Here is a 25,755-nt window from a genome sequence, read left to right as displayed (position 1 = left end):
TTATATTTAGCTGAAATGTGCTGTAATTTTCATGCAAATTATGCAAATCTTCCAGCCTGTCCTTGATAGTGATCTTTTGTTATTGTGTTTTAAAAACTGAAGACAAATTGGACACAACATAAAAGCAACTTGTGAAAAAATTTTAGATTCTAACGTGAAATAAAATTCACAAACCTTGAATCTCAGCCCTAATACAAAGAATATTTTCCAAACAAGTTCCTTGAGTGTGTCAAAATGTTTACATTTCTCTCTCAGAGTCTTTAGCAAATAAAACTTGAGAGTTTATTTCTACCAGGAATTTTATCAGATAGCCATTACCAATGAACAGTAAATTACCCCATCTCATCTGTCCAACCTGTAGCTCAGAAATTTTAAAAAAGGGCTTTACTGCTCTGACTCCTGCATCCAAAGCCAGCTTGGTGGGGATGCAACTCATGGTGGGGCAGAGGGCCCTGTGCTTAGAAAGCACTTGTTCATGGTTTAATGCTTTGCTGTTGCTGTCTTGAAATTCTTAACACTTTTTGAACAAGGAGTAAGGCGTTTTCATTTTGCACTGGGCGCACAAATTAGTCCCTGTCTGTATCCCACTAAGTGCATCATTATGTAGCATAACCATTCTTTCTTGAAATGCCGACCAAATTGGTTATCTTAAAATTTTAAATCGCAGGGTTTTCTTGAGTCAGGATGAATGCTTAAGGGAGAAAGAATGGACTTCTCTACTTTGTAGGAAAAATGCTGAAATTAGGAGGGAAAAAAAGCATTTGACTTGGTGGAGTTGTTCATGTTTGTATGACTTATACCTTTGAAATTTTTATACTGAGTTACAAAGTTCCTGAAGTCAGAATTGCTAGAAGCTTATGATGTAAGCTTGTGCCCACTGTGCTTGCACATTGGCTGCCCCATAGTCAGTTCATTTCATATGTTGGTCCTCTTGAGTTGTTATGATACACGGGAGTCAGGCTGCCGCTGGCTCTTGGTTCTTGGTTCTTGGCTCTTTTCTCCAGGTGCATTTTTACTTGATTGAGGTGAAGGTATTAGGAAGATAGTATTTTTTCATGTAGCAGAATTTGTTGTTCAGTCACTCAGTCGTGTCGGACTCCTTGCAACCCCATGGACTGCAGCACGCCAGGCTTCCCTGTCCTTCACCATCTCCTGGAGCTTTGCTCAAACTCATGTCCATTGAGTCAGTGATGCCATCCAACCATCTCATCCTCTGTCTTCCCCTTCTCCTCCTGCCTTCAATCTTTCCCAGCATCAGGGTCTTTTCTGATGAATCAGCTCTTTGCATCAGGTGGCCAAAGTATTGGAGTTACAGCTTCAGCATCAGTCCTTCTAATGAATATTCAGGGTTGATTTCCTTTAGGATTGATTGGCTTGATCTCCTTGTAGTCCAAAGGATTCTTCTTGTAGTCCAACACCACAACTCAAAAGCATCGGTTCGTCTGCGTTCAGCCTTCTTTATGGTCCAACTCTTACATCCATACATGACTACTGGAAAAACCATAGCTTTGACTATACAGACATTTGTTGGCAGAGTAATGTCTCTGCTTTTTAACATGCTGTTTAGGTTTGTCATAGCTTTTCTTCCAAGGAGCAACGTAGCAGAATAGCTTAAGTATAGCCTGACATGTAGAGATCTACTTTTAGTTAGGTTTAAAACATTTAGAATACTAATTTCATTGATTATTTACTCTTTCTTTACATGAAATAAAGCTGGGCAGTTGCTTCTTTATTGCAGAAGAGGATAATGGGCTTTTTGTTTCAAGTCTTTTGCTCACACATTTTATAAAGAAAAATAGCAACTCCTGCTTGATCCTTCCAGAACCCAGAGTCTCATTCCCTGGAAGTAACCACATTCAAGTAGCTGTTTCCTCGTATGTATCTCAGTACTTCTAAATAGCATTCTTAATGCTGTTTCTTGATTGTTTAAAATCTTTTCCTACTATAAGCTGTTACATGTCTGCCTCTATATCTCCCTCCTCTCCATCTTTCCAGTACAGTCAGAAATTTTAATTAAATCAAATTGTAGTATTTTACAGTCAAACAACATGACTGTGTACATGTTGTGCAGATCAAAGGCACACATTATGCCAAAATGACATTTGTTTTTTTGTAGGTGTTTTTTTTTTTTAAACCCCTAGAATTAGTAGTTACCTGATTTTTCACTCGTTTGCTTCCTTATGTAGGGATCATTAGTTCATTCATTAGTTCTGTGAGAGTGTCGCACAGCTCTTAGTCTGGCCCACACTGATAACAAGTCTTTTGTTTTTGTATTTCCCTTGGAAGCCTTCTTCCTGGAGCCCAAGTCATCCTGCTCTAGTTGACACTTTAGGCTGTGTCCACAGTGGCCATCCTGGGACTTCCCTTTGCCCCTTTTCTGACTGTGTCTTTACTTGCTTCGTTTCCTTTCATTTTGGTGGGCTACATCCTCTAGATGCTTCCGAGGAAAGCATGAATGGTATGTACATTTTTTGATACCTGCTTCTCTGAAAATGTCTTTATTCTGCCCACATAACTTGATTGACATTTTGATCTGCTAGTTTTCTTATCTTCTTTCTTCTGTATACTCTATCATTTGGTTATACTTTCAAGCTAGATTAGCTCACTTTAATGCGCCAGACCTTCTGAAATTTTTATTTCTGTTGCATCTTGAATTTCCAAGTGTGCTATTTTATTTCTTGAATAGTCATCTGTAATAGCATTCTGTTTTTGTTTCAAAGATCTAGTCGATTTGTTTATTTTGAGGATGTTATAGATTCATTTCCAGTTTTTTCCACTCTTGCATTGTTTACTCTGAATTCTTTATGATTTTTTTTGGGGGGGTGTGTTCTGTATCTTTTATGTTAGTCTTCGGGGATCTTAAACTATATTCGTAGTTGTTGTTTAGCTGCTAAGTTGTGTCCAACTCTTTTGTGACCTTGTGGACTGTGGCCCACCAGGCTCCTCTCTCCATGGGATTTCCCAGGAAGGAATACTGGACTGGGTTGCCATTTCCTTCTGCAGGGGATCTTCCCAACCCAGAGATCAAACCTGCATCTCCTGCGTTGGCAGTCAGGTGTTCTTTACAACTGAGCCACCAGGGAAGCCCTATATTCATAGTTAACATGTTAGTTTTAAAAAAAGACCTCTTAGAATCTCTATGTGTGTGTGTGTGTGTGTATGTGTGTGCATGCGTGCATGTGTACACACTCGCACAAGTGGGAAACACTTGGCACCTTGGGCAGAGGCCTCGCTGTTTAATTGAGAAACCTTCAGATATTAGTGTATCTGTAGCTGTTTCCTCTTGAGACTGTCCATTTCCCCCATAAGGAACTTTTTAACCTCCTGCCTCAGTCGGAACTGAGAGCTTAGTCAGGGAAGGGCCTAGCAAAGATAATGCTCTTCAGCATACAGAATTTTATTAAATCCTGTTGTTTTCAATAAGTGTCTTGCTGCTGCCGCTGCTGCGTCGCTTCATTCGTGTCCGACTCTGTGCGACCCCATAGACGGCACCAGGCTCCCCCGTCCCTGGGATTCTCCAGGCAAGAATACTGGAGTGGGTTGCCATTTCCTTCTCCAATGCATGAAAGTGAAAAGTGAAAGTGAAGTTGCTCAGTCGTGTCCAGCTCCTAGCAACAGACTAGAGACTTGTTCATTTATTCTCTCCAGGCCTTGAGTGTAAATCTTCAGTAAACTGCATGGGACGGAGGATCTGGGAGATCTTGTTACTCTTCCTCCAAACTTTCAATCAGTTCTCCTGTTTCTAGCTCCTCACAACCTTGCCATCAAATATATCTGGTGCCTTCAATTCTTATGCCTTTTAAGGGTTCTCTGGTGTGAATTGGCTTGCTTCTTGTTGGCTTCCCTCCCTGCTAGCAGGATGGAAAAACACTTAGCAGAGTGGAGAAAGAGGAAACCCAAGATAGTTACCCCTTGCCATCCACTTTCCATCTCTGAGAGATGTGCAGATTTGTCTGATCTGCTCCCCAGCCCTCTCTGCCCCATGGATTTCTTGCATTTTTATTCCTTTACTCTCATTTCAGGGAGTGTTTGAGAGAGGTTCAACCCCTCTAGTCTAACTGACAGACCCTGACTACCTTTTTCAATTTGTCCTTTACATTTCACTGTAGATTTATGATGAGGTTCAAAGGAGGTTGTTGGGCTAAGTCACTGGGCAGTTATCTCTGTCTGTCAACTTCAGGATGGCTGGTTTTGCAAAGTAGGAGACAGCATGTTGACAGGTCTGTCTTTGCTCTGTAATCACCTTGGAAACTCTCCAGCTTCATTTCTCTGACAACAAGTTGCCTGTTACATTGTAGAGAGCACAGTCTACCTAGGCATTTACAGATGCTGGATTATATTTTTCATTGCTTTTTTTGTGGGGAGTATTTGGAGTTTATATATGACTATGCACACAAAGATTACTTGGTTTTGGAAATTAAAACTCATCCCACTCCCTTCTTTTTGGGTCTACACACGATTCTACCTTTTCTTTTGCCTCATATATCATGAAATCATTGAGTGTATTCTATAGCACCACAGAAAAGTAGTTTGTATACTATAATTCATCTTTCTCAAAGAACATAGTGTATATATATATTATTTGTGCCTTTAAGACTGGCTCAGGTTAGATGCCTGGTAATACATTTTCTTAGAGGGCCTAATGAAAACACTTTAGTTAAATAATTTTTGTTTAATTATTATGTGTCCATCAGATTAACAATATATAAGCATGGTTGATTCAAGTTTTGCTAGCATTACACCCCCTCAAACCTTCTCCTGTGTTAGTTACAAATTACTCATTAAGCCTTTTTACAACACTTAAAAATAGAAACCAAATTAAAAAATTGAACTCAAAAGTTAATTATTTCCGTTAACACGGAATGGAATGGGTCAGTTAGAAATCTGTCATTTTCTGCAGGTAGAGGTAAGAAATAATGAACCCATGGGGCCTTTTTTGCCCATATGGTTCACATCTTTCTTTCACTGTTTCCTGTGGAAATGTGTAGTTGACTTTCTCATTGCTTTCCTGTGGGGTCCAGGTTTGTGTGTGTGTGTGTGTGTGTGTATGTATGTATGTGTGCACGCGTGCGTGCATGCACCCAGCAAAGGAGATGGTCGCTGTCCCTGGTATATGCAGAGATTGATTGATTGACTGGATGGTTGATTGTATGACTAAGTAGGCAGAGAGATGGCAGGTATTTTAACCACATCTTCTATTTGGATAGGCTGCAGGCGAATGTATGTACTATTGAATCTGCCATGAACACTTTCTTCACCTCTGGCTCCTAATTTCTTCATGGATGTCACATCGTGTAGAAGTCTTACCTGATCACTCCACTTCTCCCAAATAGAGTAGATGTTGCTGCTGTGTATTTATCTAGTATCCGGAGTCACTTGCCATGGTGTTTATTTCCATGAATTCCTCATTACACTAGGTTCTGTAAAAGCAAGTGTCTGTATTGCTCATCATTTTGTCCCTGACACTGCCCAGTGGCTGGCGACATGCTCATTTGAAATATTCAATTTTTGAATGGATGGATAGATGACATTATACAGTCAAAAATTTTGTCTGTCTCACTGCCCAATTTTGAAGACTGTTCTTTAGTTTGTGCTTTTTTTTGGCCAGTAACTCTTTTGTTCAAACAAAAGTAGATAATTTATTTGATTACTGCCCACCAAGTTCTTCTGCTGTCATTCCCAGCCTCAGTCTTTAATCACCTGAAATCATGTTTTAGTGTGTCTTGACAGCTTTTTTTTTTGTAATTAGGGTAGTCTGCATTCATTTGTATGGTGTCTATATGCTCATGAAATGTTTTGCTATAAAGTTAACATTAGAACTATGAGTTCTGTTTTACTGCAATGATAATGAAGGTATGAAGAATTCAGTAAAATTCAAACCAGTCTCCAAGTTTGTTCTTCAGGTAGAGGAACCTTCCTATTATCATTAAAAAAAAAAAAGGCAGGCTCACTGAGATATGATTCATATACTGTAAAATTCAGCCTTTTAAAGTTTATAATTTAATGTTTACTATATTCTACAGAGTTTAATCATCACTGCCATATAATTGCAGAACACTTTCTATCATTTCTAAAACAAATGACATACTCTTTAGTGGTCACTCGTTCTACTTTCTGTCTCTACGGATTTGCCTATTCTGGATATTTCAATGAAATCATACAGTATGTGGCCCTTTTATGTCTGGCTCTTTTTGCTTGGCATGATGTTTGAGAGGCATATCCATGTGGTAACGCATTTCAGTACATCATTCCTTTTCATGGCTGCACAATATTCCACGGTAGCATACTTTGCAGCAGTTGATGGGTATTTGGGTTATTTTACTTTTTGGCTGTCATGAATCAAGCTGCAGTGTACATTCATGTGCAAGTTTTTGTGTTGGCATATGTTTTCAATTCTGATAGAATATGATCTTATCAGGATTCAGTTATTGCCTTTAGATTATAAATGATTGGAAGCTTGAAAAATGTTATTCATGTATAACATACATACGGAAATCATAAATGTTCACATCAGTGAGTATTTATAAAGTGAACATACCCATGTAATAAGATCCAGCATCTCAGAAGAGAATGTTGCCAGTGTTCTTGGGAACTTTTTTATGTTTGCTTTGGTTTAGGTTATCTCAATTTACTTGTATGCTCTGGGAGAGCTGAAAGCCTAGCTGTATCTTTAAAACATAAGCTCAGTAGGTGGCTTATGCCACAAAAGTGTGGTGATTGAAATAATGGACTCTAGGGTCCCGACTGCTTGGGTTCAAATTATAGTTCTACCACTTCTCATCTTTGTGCCCAAATTTCCTCTTCTGTAAAATGGGAATAAGACTACCTTATAAGGAGTATTAATGTAAGTAGGTTGTTTAGAAAATTGCCTGCTGATCGTACTAAGTGCTGTATGTGTGTTACCCAATATTATAATTACTGTTCTGATTATTGTTCTTTTTGTGCATCTCTTCTCTGTAGAGTATGAGCCCCTTGTCTGACTGACTTATCGCTGCATTCCCAAAGACTAGCGCTATGCTTGTCACATAATAGATTTTTAATAATGTTTTGAAGAAGGAAGGAAGAGATTTTAAATAACAAGTGGCACAATTTCTAAATCCTTTGCTGAAACCACTTTTGACAGCTACACTATCTTTTATTTACAACAGCTTTTGGAGCTGTTTGACAGCGAAGACCCTCGGGAACGGGACTACTTAAAAACAGTCTTACACAGAATTTATGGCAAGTTTCTTGGTCTTAGAGCATTTATCCGAAAACAGATTAACAATATTTTTCTAAGGTAAGTGGAGGGAGGAGAGGCAAAGTTGATGGTTTTTTTTTTTTATTTTTTTTAAAGTTGATGGTTTTATAGAAGTATTAATAAGTAAACCTCAAATATTTTAACTTAGGGTACTGACTTTTTCTCTTTTTCTTTCTCTTTTCTCTCCTCTTCTTCCCTTCTCTCCCCTTTTCTTTCCTCTCTCTTTTTAGGTTTGTTTATGAAACAGAACACTTCAATGGTGTAGCTGAACTGCTGGAAATATTAGGAAGGTGAGCACATTTTTAGCTCATTGCTCATCTCAGGTGAATGTTGTTGTGATGGTTAGGGTCAGGTGGCACGGGGAGATGCTGCCCCAGACCCCTGCTGTATGTACATCAGGTCTCATTTGTGCTTATAGCATGTTTCCCAACTGACTCTACAAAACACAGTTTTGTGTTCCCCTTTTTTCATAATTATGCATTGCTAATTATTTTGCAATGACAGAAAGAGCCAACAGTTTATTCGTTATTCATCTAATCACTGTCAGACCAGTTACTCAAACATCTTCTTCTTACCAGTTTCGTTTCTCTGCCATAATTTTCGAAAGCAGGTTTATAATAAATTAGAGGGACATCCCTGATGGCACGGTGGCTAAGAATCTGCCTGCCAGTGCAGGGGACATGGATGTGATCTGGTCTGGGAAGATTCACGTGATGGGGGCGGCTAAAGCCTGTGTGCCACAACTACGGAGCCCACGCTGTAGAGCCCACAAGCTGCTACTACTGAGCCCCCGAGCCACAAGTACTGAGGCCTGCACACCCTAAAGCCTGTGTTCCGCAACAAGAGAAGCCACCACAAAGAGAAGCTGTGCACTGCAACCAAGAGTAGCCCCTGCTTACAACTAGAGAAATCCTGCACACAGCAAGGAAGACCCAGCACAGCCAAAAATAAACAAATACATTATTTTAAAAAAAATTAGAAAGATTGCCATTTTCAAAGGGTCCATGTACCAGGTGTAGTTCTTGAGCAACTGCTGCCTGGAGTATTGAAATGAATTTAGGAGAGACGGCTGTTGTTGGGTTTCCACACACAAGGGGGTCTAATGTAGCTGGACAATGTGATTACTTAGTCTCTTCTCCTAATATGAGGGGAGAGAGAAGGTGGAGTCACTTGGTTTCCTTTAGGACTTCCCAGTGGTGGGCTTTATACCCTAGGGTATTCTTGGCATGAGCAGATTTCAGGGATGGAAAGGAACACTGTTTGGAAATGGAAAGGGTCATCAGTGAACCAGGCCGGCGATTATTTGGGGAAGGATAAGAGGGAAGGGAAAAAAAAAAGTTGTTGATACAAAAGCTTTTGGGAACTATGCATCTAAGTGTAAGAGCTCAAGAGCCTTTGCTGGGAGATCAGAAGCAAATTTCCTTCTTTTAAATTCTCTTTCTGCTTAAAGATAGTCTTGAAAGCAACTGAGAGGACTTGAATGCCACTGGGCTGGGTTTTGGTTTGTTCTGGATCAAACATAAACTGATTAAGATATAGCCTGATCTCACAAGAACAGCATCTCAGTTTAGCTTGTTGTGGTAATAACATCACTAATTCATGTCTCTTTTCTTTTTCCTAGTATTATCAATGGCTTTGCTTTACCTCTTAAGGCAGAACACAAACAGTTCCTGGTGAAAGTGTTGATCCCTTTACACACTGTCAGGAGCTTATCACTTTTCCATGCCCAGGTAGAATTTTGTACAGCTACTTTTGGAAGCAAAATAAAGTGTGTAAACCCAGTGTTTTGTTGTTCTTGTTATTTACTTAATTTAAACAAACAAAAGGCTTGTGAAAGTTAAAAATATTCCCCAAAGCAAATAAAATGTGTATATATTTGCCTGTGTATAGGAGAATCATGGGAATTATTTCTTAAATGGGAACAGCAGTTGCTTAATCATCTCATCTTACAGAGAGAACTTAGATAGTTGCCCAAGTTCACAATCATATATTCAGCGGGTTGCATGTGATAAACATGTATATGGGCTTTTCGGATTTAGATCTTTGGATGTATGTAATCATTTTGGAATGTTCTCAAATCTTTTAGCCCATCCTCATCTTGTGTTAGTCTGTCCTTGCCCTTTTTACCCCCTCTTCTAATTCATTCACTGTTTCTTTCTCACCTTCTCTATACAAATAACACTCTCACAAGAAAACAAAATCAATCAATATTTTCACTTTAGCCTCCGTTACTTTAAAAAGCATACCCTGTCTAGTCCCTCCATTCTAATTTCCCTGCTAACACTGCCTTGCATGGTAAGCATGTCACTAGGAGGTAGGTACATGACATCATGGCATTTTAATTTTAGCATTTCAAACCTCTGACATGCCCCTTCCCCGTAATGGGAATGTTTTGAATTTTCATAAAAATGCAACACATCTTCCAGAGTAGTGTTCCTCTTTAAATGTGAAATAGTGTGTTTCGAGGAAAAATTAGTCCATATGCTTCTAATTTAGAACACCATCAAAATGTTTCACAAGAGTGAATTTCTTGTCCAAGAATCTTTCCGAGCCCCATTGCTAATCTTGCTTTGAGTTTTTGAAATAGGATATCACACTTCATGATCATTTAGAAAAATTCTTACCTTGATGAGTTAGCATCAGGTGTAGAACTCTTCGTGTTTATTCAGGGTTCTATCCATGGCAGGTACAACCTTTTAAATCTTTCCATGAAACTATTTCAACTGCATGTACCATTTCAGGTGGTCAGCAATGTTTTCAGTTAAGTGCCTGCTTCTCAGATAGGACTCTTCTGGAACCACAATAAAACCCTATATTGTTAATGTTCCAACAAAGAGAAAAGAAACCCATGAGATGTAGCTCAAACTCTATGTAGATGAGATACTTTCAGAATATACTGGATGTGGTATTTCACCTCTGCTTTTCATTAATTGACTACTTCATGTCCCAAAGTTCTTTTTAAAAAAACTTCCCTGGTGCCTTATTAGTGTCAATCTTTGGCTTGAAAAAGTAGCTTCTTGTTTTTTTTATATATATTTTATTTTTTAAAATGAATGTGAAGTTATTCAAACCAGACTCTGGAAGCTTTTTAGGGCTTTTTAATAATACATCTTTGAGCCCTGAGTATATAGAATTTCTAATTTTGTCTTGTGTTTGCTTGTTTTTCCAGCTGGCATATTGCATAGTACAGTTTCTGGAGAAAGATCCTTCACTCACAGAACCAGTAAGTATTTTTTCCATAATTTTAAAAAACTTCAGAAAAGCCACTTTTCATGGAGTATATAAGAAAAATTAAGTGCAATTTGTTTTTCTCCTTTTCACTTTAGGTTATTAGGGGATTAATGAAATTTTGGCCCAAAACATGTAGTCAAAAAGAGGTAAGTGTTCAGTGTCATTGTGTTAATAGCTTACTAGAGCACTGAGATAATAGGCATCTTTAAAGATGCATTATCTTAGCTAATCCTCATGGTAACTCAGAATAAGACAGGACTGTAAATATTCTCATTTTACTAGTTATGAAATTGATAGTTAGGGGTTAAGTAGCCTTCCTGGGTACACTAAGTTTAGGTGATTAGGCCAGAGCCCGCCCCCCCGATTCCTGCACCCTGGGTTTTTATCCTGGTCTGCTCACTGATGTCCGCTTCCTAGTGACCAACTACAGAGTAGGAGGTTTTGCTGTCACTGTTGATAGATGCTGTAGCAACCTGCCCAGATACCCACTTTAAAGCATCATGTGGGTGAGATCTTACTATGCACAATCTTAAAATATATTGCAGACCTTTAGTTTCAGCTGTTCACAAGTGGCCCTGGAAATCTCTGATTTATAATCATTTGTGCTATTGCCAAGGCCTCACTGGGCATGTGCAGTGTGAGGTTGTGGCGGAAGCGAGTCTCTTTGTGAAGTGAACGTAGCTGAGCAACAGATCTACACCACCTTTTCTGAAAGGTTAGAAACCATGTGGAAAAGGGCCCAGAAACAAAGGTCAGCAGTTGGTTTTATATTTGGAGAGTATTTTAGAAGAAATTCAGAATGTTTCTTAACAAATGGCAAGGCTCAGCTATATTTCACTTTTGATGGAAACACCCTCCTTCTCGAATCAGCTTCAATTCGCCAAAGCCCTACTTTACACATTTTCAGAAACTCTTCTAATTTCTTAATACCTGTTAGGTAAAATTAAATAATTCATTGCTACCCAGATGCATCTTAAGATACGAAAAGATCATTTTTCATATTTTAATTGCATACTTAATTTTTTTCTAGGCAGTCATTTCTTCATACCTAACTAGGAAAATGGTTTTTATTTTTTTGTCAGTTTTCCATTATATTTAAAACAAGTGACTGTACTATTGATTTGGCTCCATTTTGTGACCTAAAAGCTCTGGTTTTGGAAGCACATGGTACTGAGGCCACGAGATTCATTGTGCTCAGTAGCAAGCAAGTGTCTACATACTACGTGTAAACATGGAGAATGGGCCAGCGTGTGCTGAGGAGTTTAAAGTGGTGTCTGTCCATGACTGAATCTGCTCATTGGTGTGTCTCTCACTTTGTATGTTCTATGAACTGGTGTCTCCTAGAGGAGCACCTAGCTCACAGCACGGACTGTAAATGTTTGGCAAATATCTGCATGTGCCGCTGTGGACTTTGTCCATCATGCAAGAGGGCCACTCGCCCACCGTTTTAAAAATATGGAGGAGGAGAGGCAGGCCCCACAGGGACAGTCCCGTTTCCCAGGGCCCTGCTGCAGTATATAAACACCCCCTGCTCTATGTAATAGATGTAGCACAAAAAGTAGTTTTTCCAAAGTAAATAGAATCACATCTTCAATGCTGTAGGAAATTTGTTCTTAACAAGTACCCTCCGGTGAATTTCTTATGAAATAAACATCTAACATAAGTTAGATTCTGATTTGTTCATGTTCGATTTTATGCATACATTTTCATTATATTAAAACCGTGCAAAACTCTTGTTTTCCTCATTGTCCATATGGATTTTTTAATCAAGCACCTGACACTTGGTGTTTTGCATGTACTTCTAGGTCATGTTCCTTGGGGAACTGGAAGAAATACTGGATGTGATTGAACCTTCGCAATTTGTTAAAATCCAAGAACCTTTGTTTAAACAAATCGCCAAGTGTGTGTCTAGCCCCCATTTTCAGGTTAGTAAAAAGAGGGCACGAGCCAGAGTGGTTTGTACAACATGTATTATTTTGGTCAAGTTTTATTTCTATTGAAAGAAATGTAATGGACACTAGCTACCTGTTGTTTTTATTGACTTTTTTCATACGATAATACTTTAGATAATCACCACCTTTATCGTGAACTCTTGCTACATGACAGCCACTGTGATGGTGCTTTCTGTCCAGTAACTTGAATTCTCATGACCACTCTGCAGGCAGGGCATTATGATTTTTACAGATGTAAACACTGACCTTCAGAGTGGTACAAGAACTTGTCTCAAATAAAAGGGCTGAATAAGAGGTGGACAGGTAGGGCTCCTATGGTGTGTAAGAGAGAACAGTGAATAAAGCTTAAGAAAAAAAGAATGCTGATCTTCTTTACTGTATTAGATGTTTCACATACGTTACTCCTGAACTTCAGATTATCCTATGAGGCTCCCCCCCTCCACTTTCTAGATGAGAAAAAGGAGGTTCAGAAAATGATTTGTTGAAGTTCCCAAGTTAAGAGGGAGTGAGGAGTCACATGGCATAGCATCTTGTGAAAGCCTGTGACCTTCCTGTGGCACCAGTCTGCCTCCTTGTGGCCACTCTGAGAGATTACAGGGAAGGTGAGCCTGGGCAACCCTTTTCTCCACTGGGACCATTTTAGTTGTGCTGTGGGACCCACACTGGAGAGAAGAAGGTAATCCTGGGTGAAACACATTAGGTTTTCTAATTTGGCTATCTCATCAAAGGTCCAAATCACAGACCTAGAGAATTCACTCGTTATATACTGCCTCTTGATTGGAAGAGATTGTTGAGATTGCAGTTGGCAGCACAAAGCCCCACTGCTAGCATGATGGACTTGATGGTAGACTTCCCTCTGAGCTGTTATTATCTTGCATAGTTAGAGACACTGGCTGTTGTTGTTCTAATTTTTGACCTAAAGACATCTTTAGTATGTCAAGTCAGTAATCTAATGACAACCTTGCAGTTGTACCACAGAGCCAAGAAAAAAAAAAAATAGAAACCATTCCATGAACCATCACATTCAGATGATATGATACATGTCTAGATTTCTTTAAAAACACAGGACTGTTTGTAGATGTTTTACATATTACACATGGTCTATGGTACTCAAATACTTGGATTGTTTACCTTAGTTTTCAGTTTTTATTATGTGTTTGGGGGTAGTGGGGGGCAAAGAGCAGGAATCTCTTTCCAAATGATCATTATCAGGAAGACTTAGACTCAAGTGAAGCTCAGAAGCATCAAAGGGAGACAGAGTGTCTTAACCCACTGGGGCTGTGTCTTAGGGCTACTTAACAAAATACCACAGACTGGGTGGCTTATAAACAACAGAAAACTTTTCTCAGAGTCCCAGGGGCTGGCAGTCTGAGATCAGGGTGGCAGCATGTGTGGGTGAAGGCTCTTTTTTGGGTCACAGACTTCTTGCTGTATTCTCACATAGTAGAAGGGGCTAGGGAGCTCTCGGGGGTCTCTCTGAAAAGGCACTAATTCCATCATCTTTGGAGGTTAAGATCTCAGTGTAGGAGTTTTGGAGGACACAAACATTTAGACCACAGCAGACTTCCATAGTGCTTCCCAGGTGGCGCTAGTGGTAAAGAATCCACCTGTCAATGCAGGAGATGCAAGAGACACGGGTTCGATCCCTGGGTTGGGAAGATCCCTCTGGAGATGGGCACGGCAACCCACTCCAGTATTTTTGCCTCGAAAACCTCGTGGACAGAGGAGCCTGGTAGGCTACAGTCCATGGGGTCACAAAGAGTTGGACATGACTTGAGTACATATCTGTCTGTCTGCGTGGCTTAAATGATAGTAATTGATTTCTCATAGTCTATAGGCTGGAAGTCTGAGATCAGAGTGCTAGCATGATCTGCTGCTGGGAGGGTTCTTTCTGGCATGTGCATCTTCTCACTGTGTCTTCGCATGGCCTTTCCTTGCTGCATGCTTGAGGAAAAAAGCAAATCTCTCGCTTCCTCTTCATAGAAGGTCACCAAGCCTATGTGATTAGGGCCTCACCCATATGACCTCATTTAACCTTAATTACCTCCTATCTCCAGATGCGCTCACACTAGAGGTTAGGGCTTCAGCAAATGAATTTTGTGCAGGGGGTGGGGACAGATTTATCAAATATATTTAAATGAAGCATAATTTCTTAATCTGTGTAAATGAAAGAAGCAACTCTTTTCCTTTCCCCATATAACTACTCTTAGAGTTTTTAGTGTTTTGGGGGGTTTTTTTTTTTTTGAGACTTTGGTTTACTTGAATTATTATTGTTATCTTAGATTGCTTTTTAGATTTTTTAGGTTTTCTTTGAAGCATTCGTTTGAATTCAGAGAGTCAGTTGGTAAATGTGGCAGTCAGAAAAAAGAGGTCTGAGATAGCAAGTGCGTGTACATATAGCCAGTATCCCTAAGTCCGAAACTGAGTGACTTCCTCCTGGCTTACCCAGTTCAAAGGAGGGGACTAGAAATGAACTCTGGAAGGAGTCTGGGCACTTAACTCATGTCTCAGTTACCACTGACAAGCAGTGTGACTGTAGCCAGGTTCCCCATCTCTCTGAACCTCAGTGCCCTCGTTTGTACAGTGGTTCCCACTCCTCGGTTGGTGGTAAGGGTGACACATTCTGCCTGCAGGCTGGGCACAGTCTCTGGCCAAAGGAAGTGTTTAGCAAATGCGCCTGTTCTGCAGGGATGGGCAGCTGCGTTTTCTACAGCAGCTATTGACTGAAGGCCAGCGGCATGCTGGGCCCTGTGGTTGATCTGAAGTGTGTGGGATGAAAGAGGTGAGCCAGGAAAGGAATTAAAATGGTGGGGAAACAGCATGGCATTTGGAAGCAGGGTAAAGGTGTCTGATGCTTGTGAGCTATGTAGGGAAAATGTGAAATCAGGAGAATAAATGTGTTAAAAGAGAATAAAAATAAGCAGGTAGCAGGTCTTTTCTTCCCCAAATTGATTAACCAGTTTGGAACTTTGTGAAAGATTTTAAACCCACAAAAATGTAAAGTGTGATTAATACTTAATTTTATACTTGTTTGAATGATATTAAAATAGTCTTAAAATACTCTTTTTGAAGAGGTTATAATTTTGTTTTATCTTTGTCTTTTTCTCTCTGTTAACATTTTCTTCTTTTTTCAAAGGTGGCAGAAAGGGCACTCTATTATTGGAATAATGAATACATCATGAGTTTGATAGAAGAAAACTCTAACGTCATCCTTCCCATCATGTTTTCCAGTCTTTATAGGATTTCAAAAGAACATTGGAATCCGTAGGTTTACAGTTTTCCCTCTCCTTCTCTTTCTCCCTCCCTCCTTCCTCCCCTCCTCCTCTTCCTTCCTTCCTTCTTTCCTCCCCGCTCTCTCCACACTTCCCTCTCTCCTTCCATCTTTCCCTCTCCTCCTCTCCTTTGGCCTCTCTTCCTCCTTCCTTCTCTTTTGCTTGATAAAATGTCTTGTGTGCATGCTGTGTGTCAGATTTGTGCGTGATGCTGAAGATACGCGTGTGAAAAGGTAAAAATGTTTACATTTTAGAAATCCACTGACTGGTTGGGGAGACCCACAGGTAAACAGATTTTTTTATAAAACAGTGCTTTAAGTGTTGTTATGTTCACGTATCTGTTTACTTGAGGGCATCTTAACCTGTCTTTGAATACAGCTAAGAGCTTTTGGGGATGCTCTGGATCAAGTGGAGAAATTTGTATATTGATGGGGGTGATGATGCTCATACTGAATCTTAAAAGAATTGGGCAAGTGGATGGGATGGGGGTAGCCCATTCAGATAGTGGGTTTACCCATCACCTAAAAAGGCACAAAAGGTAAGAAGCACCTGTCATGTTCTGAGACCTGTGAATGTGGGAGGGCTAAAGCACACAGTCATTTGAGAAGTTTGCTGGAAGATTGGGTCAGAAAGTAGAGTAGTGCCTACATGAGTCTTCACCAAGTAAATAATAAGGGAACACTAGAGAGTTGTAGGAAGGGAAGTGGTCTGAATTGATTTGCATTTTAGCAAGATCCATTTTTTAAAAACCAACTCAGTCATTATACATGTTCTGTAGAGGGAAAAAACATTTTTGAATGTTTTTTATCATCTAGTCTTATGAAAGTTAAAGCATTCTGTATTTGAATGACTTTACATATTTCTCTATGACATAGAAAGAAAATTGAATGTGGCATTAAAAATCAAATATAATTAAGTATTTCCATAGTATGTTTTTGGAGAAGGAAATGGCAACCCACTCCAGTATTCTTGCCTGGAGAATCCCATGGACGGAGGAGCCTGGTGGGCTACAGTCCATGGGGTCGCAAAGAGTCGGACACGACTGAGTGACTTCACTCACTCATAGTATGTTTGTCTACAAGTTTTGCATACAACTGTAAAATATCATATTTCTCACGTTTCACATTTGTCAAATTTGTGACTAAAGCTTATAAAAATATAAGAGTTGGCAAACAGTTAAATCTCATTATGTAGGCAGCCTCTTGAGAATCCAGAGAATGGTTCTAGCATGTGTCCTTAACCGCTCAGCAGACTATATTTGCCTTTTCTCCGTCACAGCTCCATCACTGTCATATCTGAGAATGTCTTTCTTTTCAACAAAAGATGGCTGAAGTTTCTCTTTTAATGAACACAGGGAAGAAGCAACACAGTAAATCCACTTATAAATGTTTTAGAAACTTCAAACCCAAGGAATGCCTTTTTCAGTGGTGTTGGAAAACACGCAAAATGGAAGAAATGTTGTATAGTTTTGCACAGGGAAGTGTTATTTAGATTCTAGTCTGAAGATACTAAGCTTGTCATGGCAGAGTCCTCACATTGCCAAGAGCTTATTCTTAGACTTGATAAGCATGGGCAGCCATTTGGCTCTTGAGCTGTTTCGTGTGCCATCGCTGATAGCAGCCATCACCAGCTAGCCAATTACCTTCAGCCTGTGAGTTGAGTCAGCAAGAGGACTGATGCAAATCACCACTAGAAATGTAACTCATATTAAGCTGCCCAACTTACAGGGGCTTGGTATCATCTTTGAATATGAATTATAGATATATAAAATTTGTTACCATGGGAACAGCCTTTGATGTTGATGAATTATGTATATTATCACTTTAAAAATAAAATTCTATGCAAATTCAGGTCTCAAAAGTTGCTCCTGCCACAAGTGTTCATTTTTAGGGTGAAGTTGCTTTATTTTTATACTTGCCTTTTTATTAATTGAAATTAACAAGTGTCCGTAGGCAAGTCTATTCTGAGTACCAATGATTAGAAGGGCAAAATTAGATTTTCTTTTTCTAATCCTGCCAAGCCCTGAGAAAGATCTCTTGTCTAAAGAATGTAGCTCTCTTCATGTGGAAATGAATTGTAGGTCATTTCTAGTTGTTGTAACTAAAGAAGGGATGGAGACGATGCAATATCAGGAGGTCATTCAGGTAAAGGTTGTACATGCATTTTCTTTGGGCAGCAACCCATTACGTAGGACTAACCAACACGTTCCTTTCTCTCTGTGCTTCCAGGGCTATTGTGGCGTTAGTGTACAATGTGTTGAAGGCATTTATGGAAATGAACAGCACCATGTTTGATGAGCTGACAGCCACATACAAGTCAGATCGTCAGCGGTAACTTTTTAAAGCTTTTTTGTCAGCTGCGCATAAAACTATTGAGTTCTTTCCTTGATCTTTGCCGAATTTGCCTAGTTGTACCTGAAATCCTAAGCAGCATGATTTTATTTATTTCCATATTCATTTTTGCATGTGCATTAGCTGTGTCTTTATTAGTGTGCCACTGGGCAACAAAGTGTCATTTTGGTTAAGGCTGCTGTCCTCCTTCCCTTCCCTAATGTTTCTCTTCTGCGTCCCGGTTAGAAGCCTGGCGTGTAACTGGTGTTTCAGGCCCACATAAGGGGACCATCAGGTCGTTTGCCATCTGGATTCACTCCCATTCTGAACTAGAATGGGGCTGATTTGTCCTTCACTCCAGGAGCAAGAGAGATGGGGCATGGTTTTTGTTTAGCTCTTTGACCCAGAACTTAACTTTCTATACTAGAACCCAGCACATTCCTGTGATTTAGAGGGCAGTGAAAAGAACAAGGAGATAAAGAGTATTATGCAAATCTTGATACCTTTAAGATCAAAAGGGAGCAGAAACCAGTTGAACTCATTATAATAAGTGCTTCTGGTTTCATGGGTCTTTCTTGATTTCATTTACGTGATTCTTCAATTTTGTTATTTCTTGTTCAGTATATTCAACTTTCCAAAAGATGTGTCTTAGTCTGTGTGGGCTGCTATACCACATTATAGGTATCTTGTGAGTAGCTTCCAAGCAACAAAAATGTTGTTCTGGAATCCAGAAGCCCAAGAGCACGGCGCCACCATGGTTGGATGAGGGCCCTCTTTCTGGTTCAGAGCTGGTACCTTCTCACTATGTCTTCACAAGGTGGAAGGGGCAAGGGATCTCTGTGGGGTCTCTTTCATAAGAGCACTAATCCTATTCATGAGGGCTCCACCCTCATGACCTAATCACCCCAAAGGCCCCACCTACTAATACCATCACCTCGGGGGTTTAGGATGTCAACATGTGAATTTTGGGGACACACAAATATTCAGACCCTGACTTGATGTACTTGGAGAGGTTGAGGAAAGTCTGGAGAGCTCGTTAGTAGTTGAACTGCTGGGTTGACTTTTCTCATCCAGAAGAAAATGTCAGCTTTGTGTGTATTATAAAACCATAGACCTTCAAGGATCCCTGTGTTCATACTCAGGACCTGGCTAAACCTCCTGAGAAAAACTGTGGTTCCCTTGCACCTTTTCCTGATTTTTTAATATGTTACTTGGATTTTAGAAAAAAGGTGAAATGAAGGGAAAGGTTTGGTGGCAGGGGACAGAGGATCGTCATAGTGATTTTTTAAAAAATTACCAGTATGTGGTATAGAAGAGCAACTTTATGGAATACGAAAAGTGTTTTCATACTGTGATATACCATTAAGGAGTGCATTGTACATAATATCCTTCTTTTTAGAGTAACTAAAAACCCATTTTTATTTTCCTAGTTGAATAAGGATTAAATCTGTAGAAGTCCATTAAGACTACTGAAGACCTGTTTCTAAAATATTCAAATCATTTGTATTAATTTCGTTCATTTTTATTGAATTCCAAAACTGTTTTATGATCATTTATGATTTAAACTAAATAGGCCAGGCTCTTGAAAAAAGATAATTAACAGCAAATAGACACTCTGAAGCTGACTATGACAGTCTGGTGTTTTAAAGTGATTTATAGTGAGTGGACTTTTTTTTTTTAATCTATTTTTTTACTTTACAATATTGTATTGGTTTTGCCATACATTGACACAGACGGATTACTTAAAAACTAGTATTATGTCTAATGAGCAATACAAGGGTATACTTAGTAGATGGAAATACTGGTTTTTCCGTGGATATAGGAAGAGGAAAAGAGACTAAAGAGATTTATTTGGTATTGTCCGACAAGAGGTTCTCTGGTGGCTCAGATGGTAAAGAATCTGCCTGCAGTGTGGGAGACCTGGGTTCGATCCCTGGGTTGGGAAGATTCCCCTGGCGGAGGGCATGGCAACTCACTCCAGTATTCCTAGCTGGAGAATCCCCATGGACAGAGGAGCCTGGTGGGCTACAATGCATGGGTCACAAAGAGTCCCAACAAGAAATAAAAAGTGGATTTATTTCTAGAAGGCAAGAAGTTAGTAACTGTTGCAGTTCAGATCAACATTTTTTTAAGTATTACAAATCTGAAAATGGTAGGTGGAATAACTAACACTGATGGATACATATGTCAACATTAGTGCTCTGTGAAATTGTAACAGGGAGTTTGACATTATCCCTAGTATGACAGCATAGTGAAGTTTTTAAACTGCCACCTACAGGGAGAGAGAAAAGTGGGAAAGAATAGGAGTGACAGAAGCTATATCAGAAATATTTAGGGTTTTTGAAGATAAAGCTGTCAGTATAAAAGATGTATGATAACTCAGCAAAAAGTTTATCTAGAAGAAAAGCCCCATAGGGTAGACTGCATTGATTGCTATACAGTTCAGTTCAGTTGCTCAGTCGTGTCTGACTCTTTGGGACCCCATGAATCGCAGCACGCCAGGCCTCCCTGTCCATCACCAACTCCTGGAGTCTACCCAAACCCATGTCCATCGAGTCGGTGATGCCATCCAGCCATCTCGTCCTCTGTCATCCCCTTCTCCTCCTGCCCCCAGTCCTTCCCAGCATTAGGGTCTTTTCCAATGAGTCAACTCTTCGCATGAGGTGGCCAAAGTATTGGAGTTTCAGCTTCAACATCAGTCCTTCCAATGAACATCCAGGACTGATCTCCTTTAGGATGGACTGGTTGGATCTTCTTGCAGTCCAAGGGACTCAAGAGCCTTCTCCAACACCACAGTTCAAAAGCATCAATTCTTCGGCGTTCAGCTTTCTTTATAGTCCAACTCTCACATCCATACATGACTACTGGAAAAACCATAGCCTTGACTAGACGGACCTTTGTTGGCAAAGTAATGTCTCAAATGCTATACAACTCTTGATCAAAGACTGGTAAAACGCCTCAGTAACAAGATTATGAATGTTTAATCATGTCAGCTCTTCATTTAAACTGTAAATTAGGGCAATAAGAACCTAGCATATGTTGGAGCTGGTTTTTAGTTGAATAAAGTCTCTAAAGTCCTTGCTTACTATCTTCCTCTTCTTCCAAGTAAAAAGATCAATATGCATTGAAACTCAGCATGATCAGCAGAATTTACTTTCAAATCAGTATTCTATGATAGCATTTATTTAGACCTAATGTTGGGCTTCCCTGGGAGTCCATTCTTTAAGAATCTGCCTTGCAGTGCAAGGGAAACCTGTTTGATCCCTGGTCAGTTGGAAGAGCCCACATCCTGCAGAGCAACTAAGCCTGTGTGCCATAATTACTGAGCCAGCCCTCTAGAGCCCGAGTCACAGTGACTGAGCCCACATGCCGAGTCTGCGGAAGCCCAAGTGCCTGGAGCCTGCGCTCTGCAACAAGAGAAGCCACTGCATTGAGAAGCCTGTTCCACCACAACAAAGAGTTAGCCCCCGCTCACCACGACTAGAGAAAAGCCTGCACAGCAACGAAGACCCAGCACAGCCAATAATAAATTAATAAATAAATCTTTAGACAGATCTAATGTTATCCCCAAATTGTGCTGAGAAACAAAAAGTGATAATTTACCAAACAGTTTTGCTTTGCAGTTAGGTATCTAGGATCCATAATGGTTGGAGAATTATTGCCCTATACATCAAATTTTTCAGGGTCAAAGTTACCAAGTAGGTAATTGTTTGAAAAAACTATTATGCCTACTAAAATTCATGTTGTATCAAGTGTATTTGAGCCAGTTAAAACTAGTTGCGGTAAACAAGGCTTAAATTGCCAAAATACTAAGTATAAAATGATGAAATGGGGATGTAAAAATGTTTAGATATTTCTAGAGGTATTTTGGCCGGGGAGGATGAAGATTAATTTCTGTTGCTGTGGATAATCAGTACAACTTAAAAAACTGGTAATGACTTAAAAAATATAAGGCAGTGGAATTATATATACATTTCACTTATGTGGATTTCCTTCCCTGAATAAATATAGTGTACTACAGTGAAGTACAAAAGTCTTGCTAAGTGAAGTCAAATTCTTCCCAAGTGAAGTAGAGCCCCTGTTTTTAGGAATTATCTGAATTTATGGATTCACAAATATTATCAGATCTGCTGTTTACTGGTTCATCACAACATGAGGAAACTAGGAACAGTGTAGTGAGTTATTTTTCATAAATGAATTTATAATGTAGCCATGTACTCCTGGATTGAGTACTTAATACTTCATTGATATTAAAGTTAACATCTTTTCTTATATAAAAGTGTGGTAATCTAAAAATGTCCTTGGCAAAATAAAATTTGCTTACCCTATTTTGAACATCTAGTTTTTGGGGAAATTTAAACCGGTGAAATCTGAAGTCTGTAAGTCACAAATTGATATTGAGCCAAATTTGAAGGCTTGGAACATTAAAAATTTAATAACTGATAATAGCAACAAAGTTCTGTTGAGAATTAAAACTGAAATTATAGAAGAAAGGATGTTTAATTTTATATATAGGTATAAAATTCATAATTTGGTTTCTTTGGTTTGATATTTTTAAGAACAAGATTCTGCTAAAGACTTTACGTACATATAATGTAGAAAAAATGGACCATAATAAAGAGGAAGTATGTTTTCTTGACCTATTACGTTCTCTATGTCAGTGTCATCTCTAGCAGCCCTTTGAGAAACTATTCAGAGATAAAAAGAAAATCAGATTTGAACTAGACCCAAAGTAAAAATAACTAATATGCCATTGGATTTAGGGTAACAGATACTTATAAATGTTGATCATTTGTTTTCTTGGTATTTTGAAGTTCGTCTTCCTTATTAAGCTAAGTGTAAAGGAATGTTAATGTGAAATGAAATCTTAAAATATTCTTGTCATTTTCTACTCTATGTTGTTTCTATATATGTGTCAAGGAAAAAAAAAAGAGAAAACCAAAAAGATGAAACACCTACAGGTTTAATGCCAGAGTTTTCAGAGATCTTTAAAAGACTGTGTTAGAGTACGTCAAAGGGGCAGTTATTGTTGGATAATCTTTTTAAACTTTCTCAGTTGTTTACCTTATATTCTATTTCTTTTCCCCAGTGAGAAAAAGAAAGAAAAGGAACGTGAAGAATTGTGGAAAAAACTGGAGGATCTGGAGTTAAAGAGAGGTCTTAGACGTGATGGGATAATTCCAACTTAACGAAAATAACGACAACAACATTACTAACCTGTGGAGTCACACATTTATGTAGTAGAAGATGGAGCAACAGTTTTCTGTATTGTGCAACTTTACAGTAGATTTCACATTTGTTTCATTATTACAACAGCACTGTATATACCTGTCTCTAAGAAAAGGAAAAAAAAAATAAGGACTTCAATCCAAAGTTTGGACAGTAGATGGACTTCTCAGAACTTGGCAAACGTAATTATTGTTCTAACCCTCTTAAAAAAAAAAAGCAGTCTTCAGAGATCTGTTGATGAAATTGCTATATTAAAATTCCATTATTGGGAGTTCCTTATTTATCATTAGCAGAGAGTATGAAACAATTTTCAAATGTGAACAATCTTAAATTTAGCTTGTCTTTCTGCTAAGCTGTTAAATGTATTTATAGTAAAGGAAGGAAAAAAAAAAGACTGTCATTTCCTTATAAGTTTGTATAACATCCTCCTCTGGATAACTTGACTGTAATTTGACACCTTTTCCTTTTGCACATCTTCATGAGTTGAATGTGGAATGGGGCTATGAATTATAAAGGTCCCATGGTAAAAGTTTTGTTTACTGGAGTGAACATCTTTCCAGTAGCCACGTAGTCCTGGTACTCCTTTAGTTTTAAAGTTAGGAGTAAAAGAGAACAGGTGATAAACATAGTAGGGAAGGGAATTTTGGATTCATACATGAGTTTATGGTGAATCCAGATCAATGTCTTGAATCCTTTGAAAACAGGCACTGGGACAAGATAGGGTTCAGTACCTGACCAGTGTTAGTTGTGTACATCATTGAACACGCATACCAGAGATGTTTTAGAAATGTCACGAGACATCCTTTCGGGCCATTTTGAAATAAGAAGGACAAACACTAAACAGTACAACCATGAAATTGATTGCCAGGATTGTGAATCTAATTGGGAATAGAGTTGAGCAAACAGCTTGGACTGTTTGGAGTTGTTGCCTTACTTTTTAATATGTATTTATAAAGTATTCCAGCAAAAAGAGGATGTAGCCTCTGGGGAAAACAAACAAACAAACATATTACAGTGTTTTTTGTAGATTCTCGTTCTATATCCCATCACAGCGCCAGCCCTGTTTTTAAGCCAGAAAGGATTCAGGATAAACATTATTATGCATTCTGGATTGGATGCGTATTCCTAACTACTGTATTTGTTACCAAAAGTGGTTCTACAAATGCTACTGAAAAAAATCTGGAAATTCCTAATGTCCTGAGTGTTAATAATAAAGTTTAAAAATGCTTTTATATCAAAGGTGCATTGTGACCAAATTGTTTAAGAAAACAAACAAAAAAAACCCCACAAAATCTAGGGCTGTATTATAGATATATCTTACTGGCTCTCTGCTTTGTATTTGAAAGAGGAATCTTACATCTTGGGGAGTTAAAATGCTGATAAAACTGTGTACATTGTGTACTTAACCTAATGCAGTTGCATTATCCTGTACTGAAAGATATGTGTTTTGGGATTTATTTCCAGGATGCTTTTGCTTGTTATGGACATGGCAGCAGTGAGTTGATAATCCTAAACCATCTCTTCCAGCAGTATTCGTGATATGGAGCTGATTCTGCATTCATGTGTTGAATTGTGATAGTAGCAAACAGGAACATATGAACTGTTGTTACTCTTAATAGAAATATGGTATCAATATGGGCTTGTATATTTTCTTCCTTCCATTTAAAATATAAGATAGAACATGCAGTTTTATTCTTTATAAGAAAAAAGGAAAAAAGAAGCCGCTGACCTTTCTCCCCTATAAAGTGTTTCAGGATTATCAGATCACAGTTTGTGCATAAAAAGTCAGCCAATTATGGACATTGTCATCTCAATAACTTTGTAAAACAAAAACAAAACTTGGCATTGTTAATTCTGAAAAAGAAACAGCAGTAAAAGAGTCATATGCAATATCAAACACAACATGGTTTAGTGGAATTAATAGATTTTTTTTTTTTTAAGAACTTTAACGGGGATTCAATGTAAAGCTGGCAGAGGCTGCCAAAGATGAAAGAACTTACTTTAAAAGTGCTGGAGCAAAGGTGCAAGTTCAAATGCTAAAGATAAAAATAAATTTGTAACAAACCATCTCCTTCCGCCCTTTTGATTTTAGCCCATGAGTTTTGACTTCGCTTTATATTTAATTTTGACAATATGAACTTTTGTTTGCTATTAAGGTCACAGGTTTGTGAATTATCTCTCTGCCCGTTAGAATGAAATGCAGTCATTTGAAATGAGAAAGACCAGGGTTCTTTATTGTACCTTACCCTGTCCTCAGAGTTAAGGTGAAAGCTGTACCGATATCCTTGATGTCAATTTCGTATGTTGAGCATTCCAAACTGAGAAGAACAAAGCCAAATTTTAGACATATTTAAAGAAGCTATTATAGCTATATGTCTAAAATTCATAGGGCAACTTCTGAGAAGAAACACTGTCTTTTCTGTTTTAACTGAAAGTGACAATGTGACATTTGTCATGTTGTATCCAGTGACACAGAGTAACTGAGGTAACCTGACTGTTGC

At 38.7% G+C, this 25,755-nt stretch overlaps 1 protein-coding gene across 23 annotated transcripts in view; it reads left to right on the top strand.

The window, feature by feature from the left end:
• The window catches only part of PPP2R5E (protein phosphatase 2 regulatory subunit B'epsilon), a 169,879-nt gene that overhangs the window by 122,816 nt on the left and 21,308 nt on the right, over positions 1-25,755 (top strand). For 6 of the 23 annotated variants that reach the window (XM_081509837.1, XM_081509836.1, XM_081509851.1 and 3 more), the window contains 9 exons: positions 7,149-7,279; positions 7,471-7,530; positions 8,862-8,970; positions 10,410-10,463; positions 10,567-10,617; positions 12,277-12,396; positions 15,560-15,687; positions 17,924-18,010; positions 23,115-25,321. In XM_081509837.1, coding sequence (XP_081365963.1) covers positions 7,149-7,279; positions 7,471-7,530; positions 8,862-8,970; positions 10,410-10,463; positions 10,567-10,617; positions 12,277-12,396; positions 15,560-15,687; positions 17,924-18,010; positions 23,115-23,214 — 840 coding nt within the window. In that variant the 3' untranslated portion in view covers positions 23,215-25,321. Of the gene's footprint in view, positions 1-7,148; positions 7,280-7,470; positions 7,531-8,861; positions 8,971-10,409; positions 10,464-10,566; positions 10,618-12,276; positions 12,401-15,559; positions 15,688-17,923; positions 19,937-23,114; positions 25,322-25,755 lie in introns of those variants that run through there. The other 17 variants (XM_081509833.1, XM_081509832.1, XM_081509842.1 and 14 more) reach the window with 4 other exon arrangements.

Source organism: Giraffa tippelskirchi, chromosome 7 (assembly GCF_054371585.1).
Source record: "Giraffa tippelskirchi isolate mGirTip1 chromosome 7, T2T-mGirTip1v1.2.pri, whole genome shotgun sequence".
Classification (NCBI taxonomy): Eukaryota; Metazoa; Chordata; class Mammalia; order Artiodactyla; family Giraffidae; genus Giraffa; species Giraffa tippelskirchi.
This window is presented reverse-complemented; position numbering and strand designations above follow the sequence as displayed.